Genomic DNA, 24443 nt, shown 5'->3' with positions numbered 1-24443 from the left:
GAGAGTATTTTATTCTTCACTCCTAGGTTTCCTTCCGTTACAGTGGCATTCTTGCCCCTTTTCTGGGACATAGTGACTCACCTAACAGGTGTGTTTGGGATGAGAACTGGGGCCTGTGTGGCTCAAAGCTTTTCCTTCCGGCAGTCAGAGTTATCAGAGAGCAGGCACTTGCTCCGAGGTACTAGGATGGGAGGCTGGTGTAATTCTGGGACTCAGCGTTAGGAAGTATACTGTGGCTGTTCACCTACGCTCTGTTCTCTGATAGGCACAGCTGACGTTTTGATTCTTGTGTATCTATGTGTCCTCTGACCATTCTTTCCTTTATATAAATTTCATAATTGAGATATTTTGGGTTAAAAGGCTTTTGATGCATATTTTTCATATTATCCTCTAGAAAGTTTGCACCAGTGTTGACTCCCACTAATGGCAAAAAGTTATGAAAATTTAAATTAGAAACATTTGTAGGGGCTGACATTGTGGCATAGTCGGTGAAGTTGCCACCTGCGATGCTAGCATTCCATATGGATTCTGATTCAAGTCCTGGCTGCTCCACTTCCTACCCAGCTCGCTGCTAGTGTGCCTGGAAAAGCAGCAGAGGATGGCCCAAGTGTTTGGGCCCCTGCACCCACATAAGAGACTTGGAAGAAGCTCGTGGCTCCTGGCTTCACCTGGTCCAGCCCTGGTTATTGCAATCATTTGGGGAGTTAAGCAGTGGATGGAAGATTCTCTCTCTCTCCTTCTCTGTAACTCTGTGTTTCAAATAAATAAGTATGCACTTAAAAAATTTGTAAAAACTATTTAAAATTTTCTTAAAAATTGAAAAACATTTCTTTGAAAGTTTAAATTTTTCAAAAATCTATATTTGTCTCATATATAAATATATACAATTTTATATTGAATATAGATTATGTTGATATTTTTGATATATACAGTATATAAAATATGTTTTAAATTTGATTTTTAAAAGATTTTATTTAGTTATTTGAGAATTGAGTTACAGACAAAAAGGGAGAGACAGAGGATCCCATCCTCTGGTTCATGCCCCAGATGGCCTCGACAGCTGAAACTGGCCGATTCAAAGCCAGGAGTCAGGAGCTTCTTTTGGGTCTCCAATGCAGATGTAGGGTCCCAAGCACTTGCATCATCTTCCACTGCTTTCCCAGGCACATTAGCAGGGAGCTGGACTGGAAGAGGAGCAGCCGGGACATGAACCAGCACCCATATAAGATGCCGGCTCCGTAGGTAGAGGTTTAACCTACTATGCCACAATGTTGGCCTCTCAACTTGATTTTAACTAGTACAAACATTGAGGGAAAAAAGGAGAGTGTTATGATATTATGTCACTTTCTCAGTCTGAACCATCTGGGAATTTCGTAAGAAAAGATTTTGGTCATTTCATGTATATATATGTACAGACATATGCATATATGTTTACATTAGGTGATTTAAAAAGGAGTACTTGGTAAAAACCAAAAATATAATTTAGTTTATAGAAATAAGGAGTGTATTGTTTAGTTAATCAAGAAGATCAAAATGATCTTTTTTTGGAAATCTTTTTATGTCACCCCAACATACCAACTGGGTTCTCTCTCTGCAGGTGTAAGTAACAAATGACAGCTTTGTGCTGAGAAACTGGGCATTTTATTTTCATAGGTCATAGATTTTGAGACTCCAGAGAGCTCTGAATTATTTGTTTTACATAGCAGCTTTCTGTTTTTACCAGGAACATGATAGCACTACAGATATCTATTTTTTTTTATTGATTTGAAATGAAGCAAAACCTATTCCACCCAAGTTTGTAGATGCTCAGTAGAAGTTGAATCCACCTCTTGCTTAGTACTGTGTGAAGTTGGCTGTGATGTGCTCCTTGTTGAAGGGTACATAGTAAGCAACCCCTGGAAAGAAGCAGAGAACAGCAAGAGGTCACCATGGTACATGGAACCACCCCAAAGGATCAGGCCATAAACCGAGGTAAAATCACCCTGGAGAGAACTGGACAGCTGATTATTACGGCAGAAACAACAGAGTTTGTGATTCCAGTCTCCAACTCACCATAAGCTGTTTTTCTTCTGTGTTTTTTTTTTTTTTTTAAGTTTATTGTATTTATTTGAAACGCAGAGTGACGGAGAGATGGAGAGGAAGAGACAGACACACAGAGATTTTCCCATCTGCTGGTTAAGTTCCTAGATTGCGACAACAGCTGGGGTTGGGCCAGGCTGGCGCCAGGCTGAAGTCAGCAGCCAGAGCTTCATCCAAGTCTCTCATGAGGGTGCAGGGGTCCAAGTACTTGGGTCCCTTCTGCTGCTTTCCTAGCCACAGTAGCAGGGAGCTGGCTTGGCAGCGGAACACCTGGGACTTGAACCGGACCAGTGTTCTGATATGGGATGCTGGAGTTGCGGGTGGTGGCTTAACCCATTGTACCACAGCACCAGTCCCCAGTAAGTGGTTTAAAACTGGGAGCTTCTTTTCTTCATGGAAAATTTTGTTAATGTTTACTCCAAAGAGCTATTTTTAGGATTAGAAACAATAATTGCTGGGTGCCAAATACAGTACCTGACATGCAATAATTGTGGAATAAATGGTGGCTATTATTAAAACAGGTTATTTAGGCCAAGATTAAAATATTCTAGGGAGAATCTCATATTCATTTTTGACAATTTTGTATGAAATAAACAAGAGTAACAGACTGCGAATTCTTGTCTTTTGGGACTGGAAAGATAGACAATGACAATATCTGTTATCTTTCAGGTGGTCAGGCAACAAAAAGAATGGCAATTCCAGGCCCAAACTTTTTTGGTTCTCAGAGAGTATTTCTTTACCATCGTTTCTCCTAGAAAAGAATAGTAACTAGGAGACATGCGAATAAGCCTGCTATAAGTTCCCAGGGCAATTTCTCGAGATGAAGGTGGTAGAAGGAATGATAATGATGATGATTAACATTTTTGATTACAGACCATGCAAAAAGCCCTGTAGTTATTTATTTATTTAATTTTGTTTTAAATTTTGTTTATTATTTATTTTCATTTTATTTGAAAGGCAGAGAAACAGAGAGAAGGAAAGAGACAGACACAGAAAAATCTTCCATCTGCTGGTTCACTCCCCAAATGTCCTCAAAGCCTGGACTGCATCAGGCTGATGCCTGGAGCCTGGTACTCAATCCGGGTATCCCACATGGGTGGCAGATACCCAAGTACTTGGGCTATCACGTGCTGCTTTCCAGAGTGTGCGTTAACAGGAAACTGGAATTAGGAACAGAGTCGGGACTGGATCCCAGGCACTCCAGTATGGGATGTGGGCATCTTAAATGACATCTTCACCACTGTGTAAGATGTCTGCCCCAGCATCTTAAGTGACATCTTCACCACTGTGTAAGATGTCTGCCCCTTTGTAATCATTTAATTAATTAATTAATTATATTTATTTATTTATTTGACAGGCAGAGTGGACAGTGAGAGAGAGACAGAGAGAAAGGTCTTCCTTTTCCGTTGGTTCACCCCACAATGGCCGCTGCGGCCGGCGCACCACGCTGATCCGAAGCTAGCAGCCAGGTGCTTCTCCTGGTCTCCCATGTGGGTGCAGGGCCCAAGCACTTGGGCCATCCTCCACTGCACTGCCAGGCCACAGCAGAGAGCTGGACTGGAAGAGGAGCAACCGGGACACAATCCTGCGCCCCGACCGGGACTAGAGCCTGGGGTGCTGGCGCCACAGGTGGTCAGGACTGGCCTATTGAGCCACAGCGCCGGCCCCCTTTCTAATCATTTTAAACACATCATTGTGAATCCTCAAAATACCCAAGAAAAGGTTAATGCTACTACCATTTTATTGTTGTAGAAACTGCGTCTCATGAAAGCTCTGTAACTTGCTTAGTGAAGCCATGTAAATTAGTAATAGAGGAACTTCTATTCAAGGCCTGTGTGGGGGGCCCAGCGCTGTGAGGCAGCGGGTTAAGGAGACCTGGCTGCTCCACTTCCCACCCAGCTCTCCGCTATGGCCTGGGAAAACAGTAGAAGATGGCCAAGCCCTTCAGCCCCTGCCTCCATGTGGGAGACCAGGAAGAAGCTCCTGGCTCCTGGCTTCAGATCGGTGCAGTTCCAGCCGTTGCAGTCAATTGGGGAATGAACCATCAGATGGAAGACTTCTCTCTCTGCCTCTCCTCTTTCTGTGTAACTCTGACTTTCAAATAAATTAAATATATTTTAAAAAAATTAACTTGAAAGTAAAAAAAAAATTAAAAAAAAGGCCTATGTGACCCCAGTCTTTATTGCAGGCTTTGTTGCAACGCCACACATTCTGATCAGCCAGATTTTGTTAAATATATGATAGACTTTAAGAAAAAAAGCACTGCCATTATAATATGGGGTAATTAAGCCTCTTTGGCAATGCTGTGAGTTCATTTGGCTTTACATCTCTCTGTCTGAAGACGATTAACAACAGATTCACTAGGTGACATCATCTTTAGTCAAAACCATATACCAGCGGACTCCCAGTTGGAGGATATTTTAGTGTTTGTGAAAAACATTGAACGAATGCTAAATTTTTGCTAACGTCTGACTTATTCTTCCCACTTTCTCCACAGAAACATGCATGCACAGACATTCGTTTGTTTGGAGATTTTAAGAAAGCCATGACAGAAAAAAAGGGCAAAGAATGAAGTTTTGAATGTAGCTATGGGAAAAAGCACATTCATCCTAGAGTTTGGAAATGTGAGCTTGATTGTTCACTCTATCAAATGCTAGAGGCATGTCTTGTGGGAATGCCTTCAATGTCTCTAAGACTTAATTTTCTTCTCTGTAAAGAGAGTCACTAATAACTAAAGAACTGTCTGTCTATCTATCTATCATCTATCTCTATTGAATGTATGTATACAATAATATATGCATATGTACGTATAAATATAACAAATAATCATTGTATATACACATGTGATCTCACAATTATTTTTTGATTGTATGAAAAAAATAAGTAATTAAGGAGTGTAGCCTTCAAATTATGGAAGACATGCCCATTCCTTTTCTTTCCTCACCTTGATTCAAGGGTGTACTGCCACTGAGGAACTCCCAGTATGTCTTGTGATTAGCATTTTCAGCAATATTGTTGATAGAAGAGACGATAGGGCCCCAAGATGTCATGGTGGTTTCAAATCTAAGGATAAAATGATATACGATTAAGACCTCATTTGAGATCAGGCAATATGAAGATAAGAAGTAACAAAGGCATTCTAATTGCATAAAGACCAGATAAAATCATGCCCAAAAGAGAAATGCAGTAGTTAATATGAAATTATCCCACTTGAAATGAAATAAAAATGAGTGGATTTTCAAAAAAATCTTTAAATAAGAAAATGTTTAAAAATGTAAATGCCCCAAAAAGTGTGAATAATTCAGTGAATGATGGAATGAATGCCTAAAATTGAAGGTTGTGAAAAGAATTATATTTTTCAATCAGTTTTAGTAACATGAGAAAATACTTATGCAAAAATGTTAACTAAAAATGTGGAATACAAATTTTACATAAAATATCTGCCCCAGGTAAATGATGGATCACACTGTTTGTAATATGCATGTGAAAAATCACCTACAGAATCATGAATGATAGTAATATTGGATACATTTTTTGGATGGATGTAGCCAATTTGTTGTCTTCTTTATGCTTTTTCTCTCAACATTTTTACTATCTGTATTTATTGTATTTACAAACAGAAAAAGAAAAAATCAGGCAAAATAAAAGCAAATCTCAGTGAAGGAAAGTATATTCAAGGGGTTTGTAAATTAAATATTCCTCATGAAACTTTTATCCTGACCTGTCTGTAGAAGCCAGTGCAGTGAGGAGCCATGCAGTGGGCAATAGATATCATGTGCTTAATATAGCCCTGTGGCTAGATCCCCATGCAGTCTCACTCAATTGTTGACTGCTTGACCTTTGTCCATATTCCTCACAATGTGAAGACCCCTTGTATGCATGGAGTTCAACATGTTTTTGCTCCGAAATAAACTGATCTTTCAATTCAATTTCCATGGACATTTTCAAGTACCCTTGTTATTATAAATGGGATTAAAAGTAAATGGGTCTCACAGTTTGTTGGGTGCACATATTTGCTACCTACTGCACAATCATCAATTCTATCAGATAACTATCCAATTTTTTTTTTTTTTTTGCCTGCGCTGGCTTCTTTTTTTTTTTTCTTTATTTTTTATTTCTTATTTGACAGGTAGGGTTATAGACAGTGAGAGGGAGAGACAGAGAGGAAGATCTTTCCATTGGTTCACCCCCTCAATGGCTGCTATGGCTGGAGCTGCACCAATCCAAAGCCAGGAGCCAGGTGCTTCTTCCTGGTCTCCCATGTGGGTGCAGGGCACAAGCACCTGGGCCATCCTCCACTGCCCTTCTGGGCCACATCAGAGAGCTGGGCTGGAAAAGGAGCAGCCAGGACTAGAACCTGGCGCCCATATGGGATGCCGGTGCTGCAGGTGGAGGATTAACCAAGTGAGCCACGGTGCCAGCCCCATTGGTTTCTTTTTTCTAGGACTCCCTCTATATACCTTCAAAATCCTTCTGAATTTTCTATTTTGAACACCCCAAATTAAGCAATTCTAAGCAGATATTCTTCTTTCTTGACATTTTTGTCAATAATTTTGTAGATCCTTTCTCTTGACCTTCACATTTAATCATCTACAGAGCCCCAGAGAGTCTTGCTTGGGTGAGTCCTTTATGCTAGATGAAGTCTCTGTCACATCACAGCTTCATTATTAAGTCATGGCCTCACTCTCCCCCTTGTCTCCTACTCTTGTAACCCAAGGAACATTCACAACACGGATTTTCTTAAAAATTTGCAATGCTTCTCTGAAATATGAAGACTAATTTCCTTGACCTTGTATTTAAGGCTGTTTACAATTTCACGCAAGCTATCATTTCAGACATCATTCAGTTCAGTCCTTATTCTCTCTAGCCAAGCTGGGCCTACTCAGTTACCCCCTACTGAAAATGTTTTGCTGTAGACAATCTTTCTCTCTAGAATGACCCTTTCCCATATTTTCCTAAGTAGAAATTATTTATTCTACTTGTTGCAATTCCACAGAGCCTTCTTTGACTTTTCTAATGCACAATGGATTCTCTCTCCTCTGCATTCTTGTTTTTAAATTTCTGTGATGTATTGACCTGTAGGATTTCATTTTTCATGAGATCCTTGCTTAATTACTCCATTGCAAACTCCTCATGGGGTTATCAGATTTAAAAATCCATAAATTATCAGAAGGAAATAGAAAACGAGAGAGAGAGAGAGAGAGAGAGAGAGAGAGAGAGAGAGAGAATAGGAATTTGGGTTCGGGTTAGGCCTGGGGAGAATGGCAAATGCCACTTACTTGAACATAGGATTTTTGCGCTCTGCTTCTTCTAAGACCACGAGTAGCACTGATCCATTTTTCACACTGACATTGATGGTCACATTGAAGAGCAGATCCACCCCCCTCAGCTGGTTGTTTATTGTGTATGTGACAGTGATGTTGGATGCTGAAGTGGGGGCAGGGGTAAGTTGGCTGGGTAGAGTTGGCTGTGTCTCAACTCCTGTGAAGAGCAAAGAGGCCAAATTTGTCAAAGATTCTGGCATTTGTTTTATAGGTACAAAATCTCTGTCACTAGCAACTCATTCAAGAAAATATTTTTAAAAAGTAATACATGTCACAGAGTTTAACAAAGTGCTTGGATAGCAAGTGTAGAATCCTGGCAAGGACTCCATGGACAATTTGTTAAACTTGGAAAATCATTGGGAAGTAGGAGTCTTAGGAGTCAGGTAAACGTAGCAGTATTTGGTACAACTGGGATCAACTTGCTTGACTTTGTTCTCTATGAATTCTGCATTTGAGACAGACAAAGAATATCTGATCTCTTGTTGTCCTAGGAAATACATGCACGCTGGCATTGTCGCATAATGGGTTAAACTGCCGCCTGGAACGCATTACATATAGGCGCCAGTTCAATTCCTGGCTGCTCCACTTCTGATCCAGCTCCTGCTAATGCACTTAGGAAAGCAGAGGAAAATTACCCAAGCACTTGGGAGACTTGGATGAAGCTCCCAGCTCCTGGCTTTGGCAAGGCCTGGCCCTGACTGTTGCAGCCACGTGGGGGGTGAACCAGTGGATGGAAGGTCTCTCTCTGTCTCTCCCTCTCTTTCTGTGTAACTCTATCTTTCAAATAAATGAAAAAAATCTAAAAAAATTAAAAAATGAAGTGCATGCAATTTAAATGGAACAATACTTTATATTAATATTTGAATAAAAAGGAGAATTAGAGGAATCCATATCAAACACAGATTAGTTCTGGGGTGATAAATTTCTGCAAAAGATTTCTACTTTTTAAATCCATATTACTTCAGTATTTGAATTTTAAGTATCTCAGCATCATATTTGTAATTGAATAAAGAATATTTCAACTTAAAAAGCAGCATTGCAGGTTTTCACCCCATTCCTTCAGTGTGCTGTTAGCACCAAGCTTTCATATTTGGGACTTTTAAAGCTTGACTGAAACATCAACTCTGTTCTCCTCCTAAGCCTCCTAAACAAAATCAAGGATCAATCATTACTTCTTTTTTGCATTTTCATTGTATATGGATTCAATTTCTATTTAATACTTATTCTAGTCTTCCAAATATTCTAGTTTTTGTCTACATAGCTGTCTCATGACTTTGGAAGAGCAGACATCGTAAGATATACATAATGCTTGGTAGTACATTTTCAAGTGAATGAATGAAGTTATTTTATATGGAATTATGGAATTTTCCCTCCTACAAAATGTTTTGTACATACCAGGTGCTCAGTGAATGCATGCTGAAGGAAGTAAACACGGGTCTGAATTTTGGGGGGCAGGTGTTTATGCAGTAGCACACACTCTTGGGAACTGAAAGTCAGGTGGGGCTTCATCCACAGGGGAGCAATGGACACATCATTACTGGCCTAAGTTTCTATGTGTGACGTAAGAATTGAGAGTCAGGTGTTAAAAGAGCTCTTACCAGGGCTACAAGTCACGTGGGGCACATCTAGGTACGTCTTGCCTCTTAGAGAAGGGAGGATTTGCGCAATGGACATGGGGTTCTGGAATTTCCCCTGCTTAATCTCATCAAATATTGTGTTCATGGTCATCTCGCAGTTCCACTCCTTTCTCGGTTTCTCAGGTGTGACAGAGAGAGCCTGGGAGAGATAGGGTGAAAGAGAGAGAGAGAGGGTGAGAGAGTGAGAGTAAGGAACTAAGCATATATGGAGTGGTTCCTGTAAGGAATAGACTTGATCACTAATCTTTTTGATCACTTAGAATCTAAAACTTAAGCTACCAAAGGTTTAAACTACATCTATCTTCTTTAATGTGATGTCATCACTTAGCATGGTGTCTGTCACATAGTAGTCACAGAACAAATAGCTGTGTTACAATCAGATTTGGGGAACACTATTAGGGCAACAATTTAGCTTGCCAACAATCTTGAGAAGAGTAACACATTACGCTGTCAGAAGTCATTAATAACTCTCCATTAAGGCATGTGTTAGATCTATTTTCCAGGTAAGTTTGTACCTGAGAACACTGATGGAAGAAAGAGGGGAAGTTCTGTGACAGAGGAAATGCCTTGTGAATGCTGTTAGCAAGCGATATGCATCTCCCAGGCCACTGGAAGGGCACTGGCCTCCTGGAAGAGGTTGAGCAAAGCCTGCAAAGAAGGGTTAGAAGCACTACTGTTCTGCTGGGAGAAAACACGAACAATGCTGGAACTGTGAAAATTTTTTTTTTTTTTTTTTTTTTTTTTTGCAGACTACATTTCATTTAACCTAACAGCAGCCTTGTTATTATGGGGGAGATGAAATCTAGAGAAATTCAATATTTGTTGGAGATGGTGGCAGATCTGAGACAAGGCAAGGACATTTTAGATGGAAAAGTTTACATATTAGAGACCTGGTGACTCCAGTTTTCAGGTTGCCTGAGTAATCGAAGAAATCCCTCTGGGCTATGGCATTTAGATATGGATGAGGTCTTGCCCTTGATAGGAAAAGCTTTCATTCCCAGGTACAGCTTATCAGAGTGTACATAGCAGGTGATAAAATTCCAAATAGAATCCACAAGTCAATTTAGTTAAAGTAAATGTTTCTCTGTGGGGCACTAAGTTGAAGCAAGGTTATTTTATGTGAGGTACACACACACACACACACACGTAACTCCTCAAATGATCTTATAATCCGTTACAGACTTTCTTTATCTTCTACAAATCTTTGTAGGCCCTTGAAAATACTCTTTAGATCCAGACGTGGATCAAAACTAGGCTTTTGTTCTATGACAAAATGTCATTGACCACGACATACAAGCTATCTTTTTTATTTAATCACTTTTAAGCATGGTATGTTGGAGTGGGGACTTTTTATGCAAGAGATTGAGTAGGAGCAGGGAGGGAGAGAGGGAGAAGGAGAGGGAGTTGGACTTGGAGCTATAAGAAGCATCTTACAGAATTCAAACTTCAGTGTTACACTAGGGAAGCATAGGACTGAGTATGGACTTGGTTCTAGGCAGATGTGGCTCTATCATCTACCAGGGGCTTTTAGAAAAGTTTAGTCAAATTTAGATGATTTTTGCTAATCATTTTGAACAAAAATCTGCCTTTTTGAGATTAAGATAAAGGACTTAGAAAAAAAACAATTGGCCGGTGCCGCAGCTCACTAGGCTAATCCTCCACCTGCGGCGCTGGCACACCGGGTTCTAGTCCCGGTCAGGGTGCCGGATTCTGTCCCGGTTGCTCCTCTTCCAGTCCAGCTCTGTGCTGTGGCCAGGAAGTGCAGTGGAGGATGGCCCAAGTGCTTGGGCCCTGCACCCCATGGGAGACCAGGATAAGCACCTGGCTCCTGCCTTCGGATCAGCGTGGTGCGTGGTTCACATTGGGGTGGGAACCAACAGGAAAGGAAGACCTTTCTCTCTGTCTCTCTCACTATCCACTCTGCCTGTCAAAAAATAAATAAATAAATAAATAAATAAATAAAAAAAGAATTAATCTTTTGAGCCAATTTTTTTTTTTTGACACGCAGAGTGGACAGTGAGAGAGAGAGACAGAGAGAAAGGTCTTCCTTTTGCTGTTGGTTCACCCTCCAATGGCTGCCGTGGCTGGCACGCTACAGCCAGTGCACCGTGCTGATCCGAAGCCAGGAGCCAGGTGCTTCTCCTGGTCTCCCATGCCAGTGCAGGACCCAAGGACATGGGCCATCCTCCACTGCCCTCCTGGGACACAGCAGATAATCTGGCGCCCTGACCAGGACTAGAACCTGGGGTGCCGGCGCCGCAGGCGGAGGATTAGCTATTGAGCTGCTGCGCCGGCCAAAAGATTGATTGTTAAAATTTAATATTTTGAGCACTCTGGCCTCAGAATCAGCCCTAAAGGCACTCGGATCTGGCTGAAAAGCCCATGAGAGTATTTCAGGCATGGAAAGCCAAGACACTCTGGCAAAAAGATCTCTGTGAGTGAGATCCCAGTGGAAAGAACAGGTCTTCAAAGAGGGAGGTGCCTTTCTCTGAAGGGAGGAGAGAACCTCCACTTTGACTATGACCGTGTCTAAACAAGATAAGAGTCGGAGAACTCAATGGGCTTCCATAGCCTTGGAAACTCATAACTGGTGCATAGGGAGATTACTGATGCCATAAACAGGAGTGTCAATTTGTAAAGTCAACAACAGGAGTCACTGTGCACTTACTCCTCATGTAGGATCTCTGTCCTTAATGTGCTGTACACTGAGGCTTAATGCTATAACGAGTACTCAAACAGTATATTTCACTTTGTGTTTCTATGGGGGTGCAAACGATTGAAATCTTTACTTAATGTACACTAAACTGATCTTCTGTAAAAAAAAAAAAAAAAAAAGAAATTATCAATTCCCAACTTGACTCGCACTGGGGTTAAACATGACAATAGGTCTGATCTGATTTCATCATCATTTAAAAAAAATCATCTATTATTTTTCACTTTATGTTTCTGTGTGGGAGCAAACTGTTGAAATACTTACTTAAGGTATACTAAGCTGATCTTCTGTATATTAAGATAATCAAAAATGAATCTTGATGTGAATGGAAGGGGAGAGGGAGTGGGAAAGGGGAGGGTTGTGGGTGGGAGGGACGGTATGGGGGGGAAGCCATTGTAACCCATGAGTCGTACTTTGGAAATTTATATTCATTAAATAAAAGATAAAAAAAAAAGAAAAAAAATAAAATTTAATATTTTGGATCAGAGCTGTGGTGTAGTGGGCTAAGCCTCTGCCTGTGGTGCTGGCATCCTATAGATGCACTGGTTCTAGTCCTGGCTGCTCCACTTTCAATCCAGCTCTTTGCTATGGCCTGGGAAAGTAGTGGAAGATGGTCCAAGTGCCTGGGCCCCTACACCCATGTAGGAGACCAAGAAGCTCCTAGCTCCTGGCTTTGGATTGACCTAGCTCCAGCCGTTACAGCCATTTGGGGAGTGAACCAGCAGATGGAAGACCTTTCTCTCTGTCTCTCCCTTTCATTGTCCATAACTCTACCTCTCAGATAAATAAAGTTTTTTAAAAAAATTTAATATATTTAAAGGACCTACCTTATAATCTTTATTATTTATACATCAAACTTTCAATAGTCTGTAACTATTACTAATAAACTGATTATTTTCACTAAGAAACCAATAAAGTTCTTGGATTTATTTAGTTTGCTTCATTCTCCAAAGAAGGTAGACAGATTCATATAGATTTGTTATCACATTTTACCTATGAGGTAAGGAGCAAATAACACTTAGCCTGCGTTGTACCAATGGATAAACTAATGCAGTCACTACAAAAAATATACCTCAAGGTACACCAGTAGGATTTACCCAGAGATGTTAGCAGAGGCCTGATTTCTTGATCCTACAATTTTATCTTATTGGCATGGACCCAGTCAAAAGTATCCAGGGTGTGTTTACCTGCATAGCAAGGCCAGTACTGTAGATATCTCCTATGATGCCATTGTCTTTGATCCTTGCGCTGATATTCTCTACAATATTCTTTAGTACCTGACCAAACAGGTCTCTGTAACTTTCTTCTGACCCCACAGGGATCTTGTTGTACATACAGGTCAGAGCCAAGGTCGCCACTGCTCCTGTGTCTGTGAATCACAGCGGGGGTAGGATCACCACCACGACAATATAAACATCTCTCATTAGTTGTGCGCTACTTCTAGTTACATGATCTCATGTAATCCTCTGAGAAATCTGTGAATTAGGATCTGTAATTATTTTCATGTACAAGTTTCCTAGGTCACACAACCAGCAAGTAGAAACACCAGACCTGAACCCAGATCTGTGTAATTCAATGGCTCATGATTTGTGTTTGTATAGACTGGCAGTATGTTGAATCCTACTTCTCTTGTCCCAATGTCTATCTTTCAAAATGTCACCAGGTTTTGAAGGCCAGTCTTCATGTTCTCTCAATGAAGCCTTCTTGGTCATCCCAGCCCAACAGATAGAGTCTCTCTCCTTTAGCTTTTGTTGTTTATACCTGTTTTCAATTTTGACACTCTCTGATATTCAAGGAGTCTACAAAAAGTTCATAAACATTGTGTATTGTGAAAATACTATGCGTGGATTTCAAAAGTTTTTTTCCCACTAAAATACATGTATCTTTTAATTCAGTTTTCAATGAACTTTTTGAAATGTCCTCATGTGTTGTTGTTAATTGTGCTCAGTGAATGCTTGGATGGTGTGAACTTTGCATCCTCCCATAGCACTCAGCACAGGGACTTTTTCATCATTTGTGAGTGAGAAACTTGCAGACTGAAGGAACAGTTCTGGGATGAAAAGACCAGACCAAATGAAAAGCTCGCCAGGTCGCATCTTTTATTTCACTGATCTTTGCTCTCCACACTATTCTCTGAGAGTTGCATAATGTCACTGAGGGTGACTGTGTTACTGAATCCCAGAGCAAAGACGTCCAAACTCTCTAAAACTGGCAGAGATACCTCAGCAACGTGTGAGGTCCCAGATAGCAAAGGGACATCTGTCCGTTGTTTGACCCACCTACGGGCTACTAGAGCAAACGTGTACCTGCTTGTCCGATAGAAACAGAAACATGAGAAGTCACTAATGAGGCATGTGGAAGGAGGTGAAAACCCGAGGTAACATTTAGAGAATGACAGAGGGCAAAAGGGACCATGCAATATGACAGTGGCTCCCAGAGAGATGGGATAATTAATACAAAAGGGTGGCCAAAAGAAGGCCATTAGTAAGCAACCGTGTTTTCAGAACAAAGGAATGAGATGGCCCCAGCTTTGCTTTGAATGAGGAAATCATGGGTTTAAAGGTTCAGGTAGCAGCTGTTTAATTGAAAGAGAATATTTAGATGTAACAATGATAATCATTGAGAAGAATAGAGTGTGGAAGCATCAGTATTCATTAGAGAGAGGGAACAGAGTTGGACAGAGGCAAGACCTCAAAATTTAACTTAGGATTGACTTCTGACTTGGGTGACATGTTTATTGTTCCCAGTGGAGGTTCTGCAACTGTTAGAATATATGAAGTATTACCTTGGTTTCTGTGTCTCACTATTTTCCCTTTATTTGTTTATGCCTAATTCACATATCCAACAAGCTTTGTTAAGTATCTTCCATCTACACACTTTTCCATCATCCTTGGTTCTTTCCCTATGGAAAGCTCTCCTCTCCCACTCCCCTCTCCAGCTCCACCATTCTGTGCACTGTGCCTCACCTCGAATGTTCCCAGTTCAGGACAGTTTTAAACAGTGGTGATCTACTCACCCACACTGAAGGGAGAAGAACTGGCCAGCAGGGTCTTGGCAAAACGTACAGCTATTGGTAAGGTTGCCTCTGAGTTCTTCTGGCACAGGGCCAAGATGGCCAGACTGGGGCTGTAGAAGGCTGATGCGTCAGCGTTGGGACCTCAGAAGGGGACAGAGAGTCATTATTAGGTGAACAATCACTATTATGGAGACATTTGTGCAGAATGAAAAGTCAAAACTTTTAAATAAGAATTGCTAGAAAACCTGCCCCCAAAGAAAGACACAGTATGGGCAAAGGATAGCTTCAATGGTTCCTAGAATGGGAATGCCATCTGACATTTGAATAGAATAAAATGAATGATGATTTCATCAGACAGGTGATGGACTGACAAGGCCGTGTTCCTGGAGGTAATGGTACTTCGTTTTGGATTGGAAGTTAATCTCTCACTTGTGGGATTATTAGAGGGATCAGAGTGTCTCTTCCCTAACTTTCCATTTTTACCACCTCTAACTTCCTTGGATTTTAAATGCCCAGAAAGGAACCGTGCCTCCCTCTGCCATCTCTCCCAATGATGTCTCACTTGAAGGTGCCCACTTCTGCATCTGACTTTGCAGAATGGATACTTTATTCCCAGGGTCTCGGCAGGAGGAGGTGAGGGCCATAACGGTGAGGGCAAGCTGCCCAGTGGTTAGGTCTGCAGAGGAGAGAACAAAACAGTTACACAAAGATATTCTCAGGGAAGAGACCACCAGCAACCAGGGCTGACCCAGACCATGTTGACTTTTTAATAAAGTGAGTAGATAGGCTTTGTCTTTATAAAGAAAGAATATGGAAAAAATACTTGATGATATATTTAATCTCCTCAATTAATTTAATTAATTGGTTTCTGTGTGACTTGAGAACTCCATCAAGAATCCCTGGTATCTGGTTAGAAAAGCTACAGAGAAAATTTCCATAGGACAATTCAGAGTTACAAAATAATTTAAAGCTTTTATCTAACTTGAGCCTCAAGGTAATTCCTGGGAGGTAGCAAACAGAGATTTTACTATTATTATCATTGATATTGTTATTAGAGTTGGGGAGAGGTTAAGCAGGATTAGTGATCTGTGCAAAGTCCCAGAGTTAATAAAAGGCAGAGCCAGCCTGGAAGCCGGATCTTTAAACATCTGATCTAGAGCTCTTTGTGCTTTTCTGCCCTCTTCCATGAGTGCTCTGACCTCACACACACTTCTTTCTAGGTATTTAGCAGGTAGGGAGAAGTATTCATGGGACTAATCCAAAATTCAGGGAGCATGAGAGGGGCGTGGAGATCTTACCTGCAGGGTCACTGGCCATGAGCTCATAAGTCAGGAGCTTCTGTGCCTCCAAGCCATAGGCTCCAGCCAGGTTCATGGCAATAAGGATGCTGGGGTTTGGGAGGGCTGATGAGGTCACCGAATCCTCCATGAGCACTTGGATGCCATTAACCAATGACTGCTCTGATGCGGGAACCGCTGGGAAGAGAAAACCCCTAACCCTTATTCTTTGCCCTTAGAAACATGATTCCTATGTCTTTTGTTTCTTTTAGGAAATGACTCAGTTAACGTTGGTATTCTAAGTGACTTGAGAGAGATGGAAAAAACATTGAGATTTTTCTTTGGAAGACAATTATTAGTCCCTACAACTTCTCCATCCATATCTTTAAGATAGAAAATATGTTTTTTATGGAATAACTTCAAGGACTATGGCTCATGCACATTTCACATGATTTCTAGAACCTCCTAGGAATCAGTGATTTCTTTGCATCCCCTTTTTCCCAACTGTTCCATGAAGAATATTAAATATTTTGGATATGACCTATTCTCAGCAGGTATCAACATTTCCCACTAGGACTTGGTCAACGTTGCCATTATTTATCTTTGAATCATCAATCATTAATCACACAAAAGAACTTCAACCTCTCAATTAAAAATGAATAGACTTGCCTTTCAAAGAGCTTGTGCCATCAAGTCAGGAAAGATGAAAAACACATACACCTGACTTACCTTTATTGGATCTCCAGCTATGATCATGATTTTCAACCACTTTCTCAGCAGCAGAGCTCAGTATCTGAGGTCTCTGCCTCTCCCTAGGGTGACTGCTTCCCTGACTTCCCCAGAGAAAATGCCATACTCACAGCATGAACTTTGGGTCTGAGTACTGGTCCCAGCCAAAGCCCAGAGAAGGTTCAGGAGGTGGAGGGCGAACCAGGCCATCTTACTCTTTCCGTCCTGTACCAGCACTCCTGTCAAATACCAGTATTTGCAAGTAGAGTCTTTCTCTACTTTCTCTTATATGCGCTTCTCTTTGTAAAATGGTTGGTTCCTGACCCAGCCACTTCTACCTACCTTCACCTCTCCTTTTCTTATATACCTAGTTCCATTTGCTTATCTAAGATTACCTACTATAGACACTCCAGTGTGTCTAAAGGTGACTCTTAGGCAGCACAGTCATGTGAAAAACATAAGGCTGGATATGCAGTGAAGGAGGTGACAAGAAATTGTCCTTTGCCAAAATCCTAGGTCATTCCATCAGGAAGTCTGGCTAATGTGCAAATATAAACAAGACTTCTTTTAGGATAGCTGGCCAGGAAAATCTGTTGGCTTTTTATTAGCAACCACTTCATTGAGGTTTGGGCAATTCATAGGTGTCAGCTCATTTCATGGTGCAATACACCTACTTTACAATACACCCTTTTAAAGTCTCAGGTGGGGATCTTCCAGGTGAAGTTGGAATTCATGCAATCGATTAAGCTGACATGGACCTGGGTTCTAGCCTACACTTTTTGAAATTGTTTGGCGTTAGGTAAGAAATGGATCCCATGGCCCCAAAATTGTTTTTGACTTTTCTTTCCTTATCTAGGGGTAAAAGCAGTTTCCAACTCCCAGTACTTTTAAATAATATAATCTTTAAGGTAACTGGAAAATGTGGCATCAACTTATATTAAGTACGTTTTTTTCAACAACGTAGCTATCCCCTAAAGCCAAATACATCTCACTACAGCAGAGAACTAGAAATAATATCTGAAATTATGAAGAGAGGGCTGATTATTTTTCTGCATTTTCAGTTCTTTTTTAGGAAGAAATCCTTCCATGGCTTCCATTTTGGAATGAAAGTCAAAGTCCTTTTAATGACCTACAAGGCTTTATAAGATTTGGCTTTTCTGACCCCACCTCCAACCTGTGTTTCCCTTGCTTACTCTGCTCCAGCCACACAGGACTGCTTGGTGTTCCTTGAGTGTGTCAGTAGCCTTTGCATTCTATGTCAAGAGATCCAGGGCAGTCTTTTTCCATATATCCTCATGGTGGCTCCTCACTTCCTTCATATCACTGCTCTGAGGTAAGTGCATAGACAGACCTTTCTGGACCATATGATATAAGGGAGTCTGCCCACCACTGACACCCATCCTGACCCTTACCTGTAACAGCCCATCATCTTCTGTCATACCAGGTGTGTGGTTGGTTATTGTTTTTTTTTTTTTTTTGAATGACTGCATTAATAGGCAAGTATGAGACATGGATTAGAAGGTATTCTTTTCTTTCTTGGTGGCCCCACCTCCTGGTGTTTGCACCCTGTACAGTCCCTGTCTCTAAAGCAACCTCACTTCTAATGAGTGGGATGCAACAAAAGTGGTATAGGGGGCTGGCATTGTGGCACAGTGGGGTTAAGCTGCTGCTTCTAATGCTGGCATCCCCTATCAGTGGCTACATAGCTTCTCATCCAGTTCCCTGCTAATGCTCCTGGGAAGGCAGAGAAGATGGTCCAAGTACTTGGGCCTCTGCCACCCGAGTGGGAGACCAGGATAGAGTTCCTGACTCCTGGCTTCAGTGTGGTCCTGATCTGGAGCTGTGGTGACCATTTGGGGAGTAAGCCAGTGGATAGAAGATTTTCTGATTTTCTCTCTCTCTCTCTCCACACACATACACAACACACACACTCTCTCCCTGTCTCCTTCTCTATCTCTATCAGTCTTCCTTTTTTTTAGATCAATTTTTGTCTTTTATTTCTTGTTCACACAAAAACCTTTTTTCTTTCTTAACTAACCCATTTATCCCTATTCTTTTTTTTAACTTTTATTTAATGAATATAGATTTCCAAAGTACAGTTTATGGATTACATTGGCTTCCCTCCCCCATGACTTCCCTCCCACCCGCAACCCTCCCCTTTCCTGCTCTCTCTCCCCTTCCATTCATATCAAGATTCATTTTCAATTTTCTATATATGCAGAAGATCAGTTTAGTATACATTAAGTAAAGATTTCAACAGCTTGCACCCACATATAAACACAAAGTGAAAAATACTGTTTGAGTACTCGTTATAGCATTAAATCTCAATGTACAGCACATTAAGGACAGAGATCCTACATGAGGAGTAAGTGCACAGTGACTCCTGTTATTGACTTTACAAACTGACACTCCTGTTTATGCCATCAGTAATCTCCCTATGCTCCAGTCATGAGTTTCCAATGCTATGGTCGCCTTTTGAGTTCTCCGACTCTTATCTTATTTAGACAAGGTCATAGTCAACGTGGAAGTTCTCTCCTCCCTTCAGAGAAAGGTACCTCCTTCTTCAAAGACCTGTTCTTTCCACTGGGATCTCACTCACAGAGATCTTTCATTTAGGTCCTTTTTTTTAAATTTTTTTTTTTTTTTTTTTGCCAGAGTGTCTTGGCTTTCCATGCCTGAAATACTCTCATGGGCTTTTCAGCCGGATCCGCATGCCTTAAGGGCTGATTCTGAGGCCAGAGTGCTATTTAGGACATCTGCCATTCTATGGGTCTGCTGTGTATCTTGCTTCCCATGTTGGATCGCTCTCCCCTTTATTTATTCTATTGGTTAGTATTAGCAGGTACTAGACTTGTTTATGTGCTCCCTTTGACTCTTAGTCCTTTCATTATGATCAATTGTGAACAGAAATTGATCACTGGGACTAGTGAGATGGCATTGGTACATGCCACTTTGATGGGATTGAATTGGAATCCCCTATCAGTCTTCCTTTTAAATAAATAAATAAACCTTTTAAAAAATATGCCACTTGGAACAACATGCTCCCATAAAAAACAGTGGTGGGATGAAGTAAGACTGACTCCCTTCTTGCTTGCTTTTCTCCTCTAATGATTCTTGCTCCTTGGTTTGATGAAATTGGCTGCCAAGTGTGAGCTGCCTACTGGAGAAATCCTTATGGTAAAGAACTGAGGGTACCCTTCAGCCAACATACAGCCAGGGAAAAGAGTGATCCTGACAACAACCATACGAGCAAGGTGGAAAGCAACTCCTTCCACAGCTGAATTTTGAGATAAAGGCAGCCCCAGCTGATGTCTTGATGGCAGCCTCCTTATAGACCTGGAGCCAGGGGACTTAGCAAATCCACCCCTGGATCTTGATCCACAGGGACTATGGGATAATAAATGTTTTATTTTGGGCTAATTTATGGGGTAATCTGGTATGCAGCAATATATATCCAATAAATGGTTATGGTAGGAGAGAAGACCAGAAAGATAGTTCAAGTCTATGCAGCAGAGGGCCTTGGATGGTACATGAAGTAGTAGGCGGAGCAATACCACTTTGACTCCCCTACCAGGTGTCTAATTCCTAATTGCTTGCATCTGTCACATGTTAGTTCGGTTATATAGCAAAGGGGAATTGAAGTCACACATAGAATTGAGGCTGCTAATGAGCTGAACTAAAGAAGGAAATGTTAGCTTGGAGTACCTGAGGGGGACCAGTATAATCACAAGGGTCCTTATAAGTGGAAACGGGAGGCAGGAGCCAGTCAGAAAAGCAGATGTGAGGATGCAAGCAGAGGTCAGGCTGACACAGTTGCTGGGTCTGAGCATGGAAAGGGGCCACGAGTCACGGATTGTAGGCAGCCTCCAGAAGCTGGAAAGGTTAGGAAGTGGACTCTCCCCTGGAACCCAAAGAGAACACAGCCCTTTATACTCCTTGGTTTTAGCCCAGTGAGACCAATTTTGGACTTCTGATCTCCAGAGTTGTCATATAATACATTCATGTTTACTAAATTGTGATAACCTGTTACAGCAACAGAAAGAATCTAATATGGATTAGGAACTCGGCAGGTACTGATCTTGGGTTCCAGCGCCGACTCATGACGATCCAGAGATGGTTGCACACCCTTTGTGGGCCACCTCCTTCACATGCACTTCCTTTAAGAAATCACGTACAGCCAGAATTGCTGCAAGACTGATTGTGACACAGTTGTTGCAGTTAGCACGTAACCTCCAGAACAAAACCCACACTGTCTATGCTTCTCTTAAGTAATGCATTTTGGTAATTTTTGATTAACTATTCATTGACTTATCCTGTGCCTATTTTCTTTTTTTTTTTGATTATGAATATTTTTATTAAATTACAGTACATTTAACAATATATGTTCTAGTAATAAGTTTTTACCTTTTGGGTACTATAACATCACAACTGTTTGGACACCCTATTTCTTGAGTTTCTTTTGGGCGGCTTTCTTCTTAACCATCTGTAATCTCTTCATAGCATTGAGCTGTGATTCTTGTGAAGTTGGACCTTTAAGGGATGCTGAGGAAGGGCTACTAGATTCTGAAGTACTTTTACTAGTGGTACTTCCACCAGGGCCTGATGTCCCACTATTTCCATTCCCACTTAGTTGGTTGCTGCTTCCTGGAACTAAACTACTTGGACTGGGAAGACCTACTTTGCTGACATTATCACAACTAACCGAGCGACTAAGGCCAGTTTTGCCTAAGGTCAGAGGTGGAGGTGGTTTCAGTGGTACAGTGGGTGTTGAACTATTATTGGAACCTATTTTAGAACCTATTCCACCTTTGGAAGATGTTGCCAGACCAGTCAAACCCACAGGCTTCTGGCTGGCTGATGAGGCAGCAGGTTTTCCACTGTTGTTTTGTGTTGTAGAACTCAATTTTGCTGTTGAGGGACCAGTAGAAGATGTTTTGGCTGCAAACACTGCCCACCCCGTTAGGCCACTAGTTACCGAAGAGGAAACACTGGTACTAGAAGAATGTCCTGAAATAACCGTGGATGTCTTGACTTCTGTTCTCTTGAATGCTTGGAAAGTTGTCTCTTGCTTGAGTTTAGTTTCTGGTTTCTTAACCAATGGATCTTTGACAGCTGGAGCTACAGAAACAACTGTAGGAGCTGGTTTCTGTGGTGGTTTCTGAGTTTTTTGAGCCATTCTTTTCATCTGTCTGGTACATCGGGCACAATACCACACCAGGCGAGGGTCATTCACTTCCTTGTCTGTTACCTGGGGTTTATGGCAGTCTTGGTGGTACAGATTATGGCATTCTTGACATTCGACTAATTGATTACCAGATGCTACTGTCATCTGCCTACAAACAACACAGGCCAGTCCCATCTCCATAGCAAAATCATCAGCACTGGTCTCTTCAAAACTGGAAAGGTCAGCTATAGCTAAATCCTTGCTGGTTTGGACAGTAATGGGAGAGGACCGCGTCTCGGATTTCTCTAGTCTAGGTTTCTTTGGAATATCAGCTCCTTCAGTAACATCTGATTTTATTTTATCAGCAGGTCTCTTTTCAGCTTCCTTCTTTACCTTTTCAGTTGTGAGGACCTTGCCATTATTATTGCCTGAAGGAAGATGGATGATGTTTTGGGCTCTTGCTTAATAGAAATAGCTTTTGTGCTTGAAATTTTGGGTGGCTCCACATCCTTTTGAGATGGACAGTAACTCGCATCAACACCCCGGGCCAAGGACTCATCAAGTAGTGCTTTCAGTTTCTCAGCAGAATCTTTACTCTTTGAATGTAAGAAACCTAGTGCTTTCAAAAAAATAGGGTCAAGTTCCAAGTTCACAGTAGCAGCCATTGCAAACACCGCTCCGCCCCGCCGCTCCGTCCGTTCCCAGTGGTCCTGTGCCTATTTTCTTATTTCAAACTGTCCTGATGCTCTCTGGACAACTCTATAGAGTTTATTTATGGTGATTATTTTTGCTGTGATAGCAGATGGAAGTTTTCCCCCTTGGACTCAGTCTAGGTTCTGTATTAGTTTCAAGCCTTAGCAGCTTTTCAGAAGGTGTGACCGGAAGTAGGTTTTCACGAGCCAGTGTTGGTGGGTTGCTAAGGGAGTGTTATATCATTGATCTTCACAACATCTCTCATATAAAAGGTGTTTGTGTCAGCCTGCAGTGGTGCTGTGTTCTAGCAAGAGACTTCTGCCTGGAAGAAACTGAGTTGTTTCAGTTAAAAATGGAGGTTAGGGGAAAAAAATGTAGGTTAGAAGTGCTAGAAGGCATTAAAAAACATGCAAAATTAGAGTGGTTGTTGAAGCCAATTAGAAGATTTAAATGAGAACATCAAACAAAATCACTTTAAAATTTATTTATTTAAAAATTTTTAAGGGAAACAAATTTCATGTATTTCATAAATATAAATTTTGGAACATAGTGATACTTCCCACCCTACCTTTCCTCCTGCTTCTTCTTTTAATCCCTCTCTTAATTTTTACAATGACCTACTTTCAGTTTACTTTATACTCACAAGGTTAACCCTAAGTAAGTAAAGAGTTCAAAAAATAGTAATAAGAAAAAAAAACCACTGTTATTCAACAGTAGAGACAGGTTTGTAAACAATCATCAAATCTCAAAAAATGTCAATTTCACTGCTATACATTACATTTTTTGGTAATCTATTAGTTACCACAGATCAGGAAAACATGGTATTTGCCTTTTTGGGACTAGCTTATTTCACTAAGTATAATTTTATTGCAAAAGACAGGATTTCATTCCTTTTTTTTTTTTTTTTTTTTTTTTTTACAGCTCTTAGTAGTATTCCATGGATGGAGTATATATCACAATTTCTTTATCCAGTCATCAGTTTATGGACACCTGGGTTGATTCCATCTTATTTATTGTGAATTGAGCTGATAAACAAGGGGTACAGATAACTCATGTCACTTTAAAAAAAAGATTTATTTATTTATTTGAAAGTCAGAGTTACACAGAGAGGCAGAGAGAGAGAGGTCTTCCATCCGCTGGTTCACTCCCCAATTGGCTGCAATGGCCGGAGCTGTGCAGATCCAAAGCCAAGATCCAGGAGCTTCTTCTGAGTCTTCCACACAGGTGCAGGGACCCAAGAACTTGGGCATTTACTACTGATTTCCCAGGCCATAGCAGAGAGCTGGATCAGAAGTCGAGCAGTTGACTTGAACAGGTATCCATATGGGATGCCAGCACTGCAGGCAGTGGCTTTGCCTGTTACTCCACAGAGCAGTTTTACCTTCACAGCAAAATTGGGAGTAGGGTACAGAGATTTTCCATACATGCATTGTCCTCACGTGTGCACAGCTTCCCCTATTATCAAAGGCCATGCTAGAGAGATACATTTGTTAATAATTAATAGACTGACATTGATAAATTAAATAATAACTGCATAGGAAATTATTTTTTAATGTTGTGATTTAATGTTATTTTATTCCATGTCCATATGCCAGTTCGAATAATATCTCAGATACACTTGAGAAAATAGATCTAATACAAATTTAGTGCTTTACTAGTGTTTAATCAATGTTATCAAAAGTGAGCTAAAATCATTGAGAGTGTCATAGCTCTCCAAGAAACCTATCTAACCATGTTATTTTGAGACTCAATATCATTGATCATTTGCAGGGTCAGTTATTTCTGTTGTTTGGATTTATTTGTGTTAATTA

The 24443-nt window shown here is 41.0% G+C and overlaps 1 protein-coding gene, 1 long non-coding RNA gene and 1 pseudogene across 2 annotated transcripts in view; 1 reads left to right on the top strand and 2 right to left on the bottom strand.

Moving 5' to 3' along the window:
- Positions 1–1631: 1631 nt before the first annotated feature.
- CBLIF (cobalamin binding intrinsic factor) lies at positions 1632–16985 on the bottom strand. The gene is made up of 9 exons (XM_002709184.4): positions 16907–16985; positions 16068–16244; positions 15332–15445; positions 14770–14910; positions 12941–13122; positions 9002–9179; positions 7359–7560; positions 5024–5142; positions 1632–1895 (listed from the first exon to the last, which is right to left on the bottom strand). The coding sequence occupies exons 1-9, from the start codon at positions 16983–16985 to the stop codon at positions 1834–1836; spliced, it is 1254 nt and encodes a 417-aa protein (XP_002709230.1). The 3' UTR covers positions 1632–1833.
- The window catches only part of LOC127492998 (uncharacterized), a 61877-nt gene continuing 52453 nt past the window's right edge, over positions 15020–24443 (top strand). The window contains exons 1-2 of the long non-coding RNA XR_007922876.2: positions 15020–15158; positions 17979–18108. This is a non-coding gene — a long non-coding RNA (uncharacterized lncRNA). The remainder of the gene's footprint in view (positions 15159–17978; positions 18109–24443) is intronic.
- Positions 21098–22644, bottom strand: LOC100356430 (integrator complex subunit 12 pseudogene; annotated as a pseudogene).

This window comes from Oryctolagus cuniculus, chromosome 1 (genome assembly GCF_964237555.1).
Source record: "Oryctolagus cuniculus chromosome 1, mOryCun1.1, whole genome shotgun sequence".
Lineage (NCBI taxonomy): Eukaryota > Metazoa > Chordata > Mammalia > Lagomorpha > Leporidae > Oryctolagus > Oryctolagus cuniculus.
Note: the sequence above shows the minus strand (reverse complement) of the source record. Positions and strands in the feature narration are given on the sequence as shown.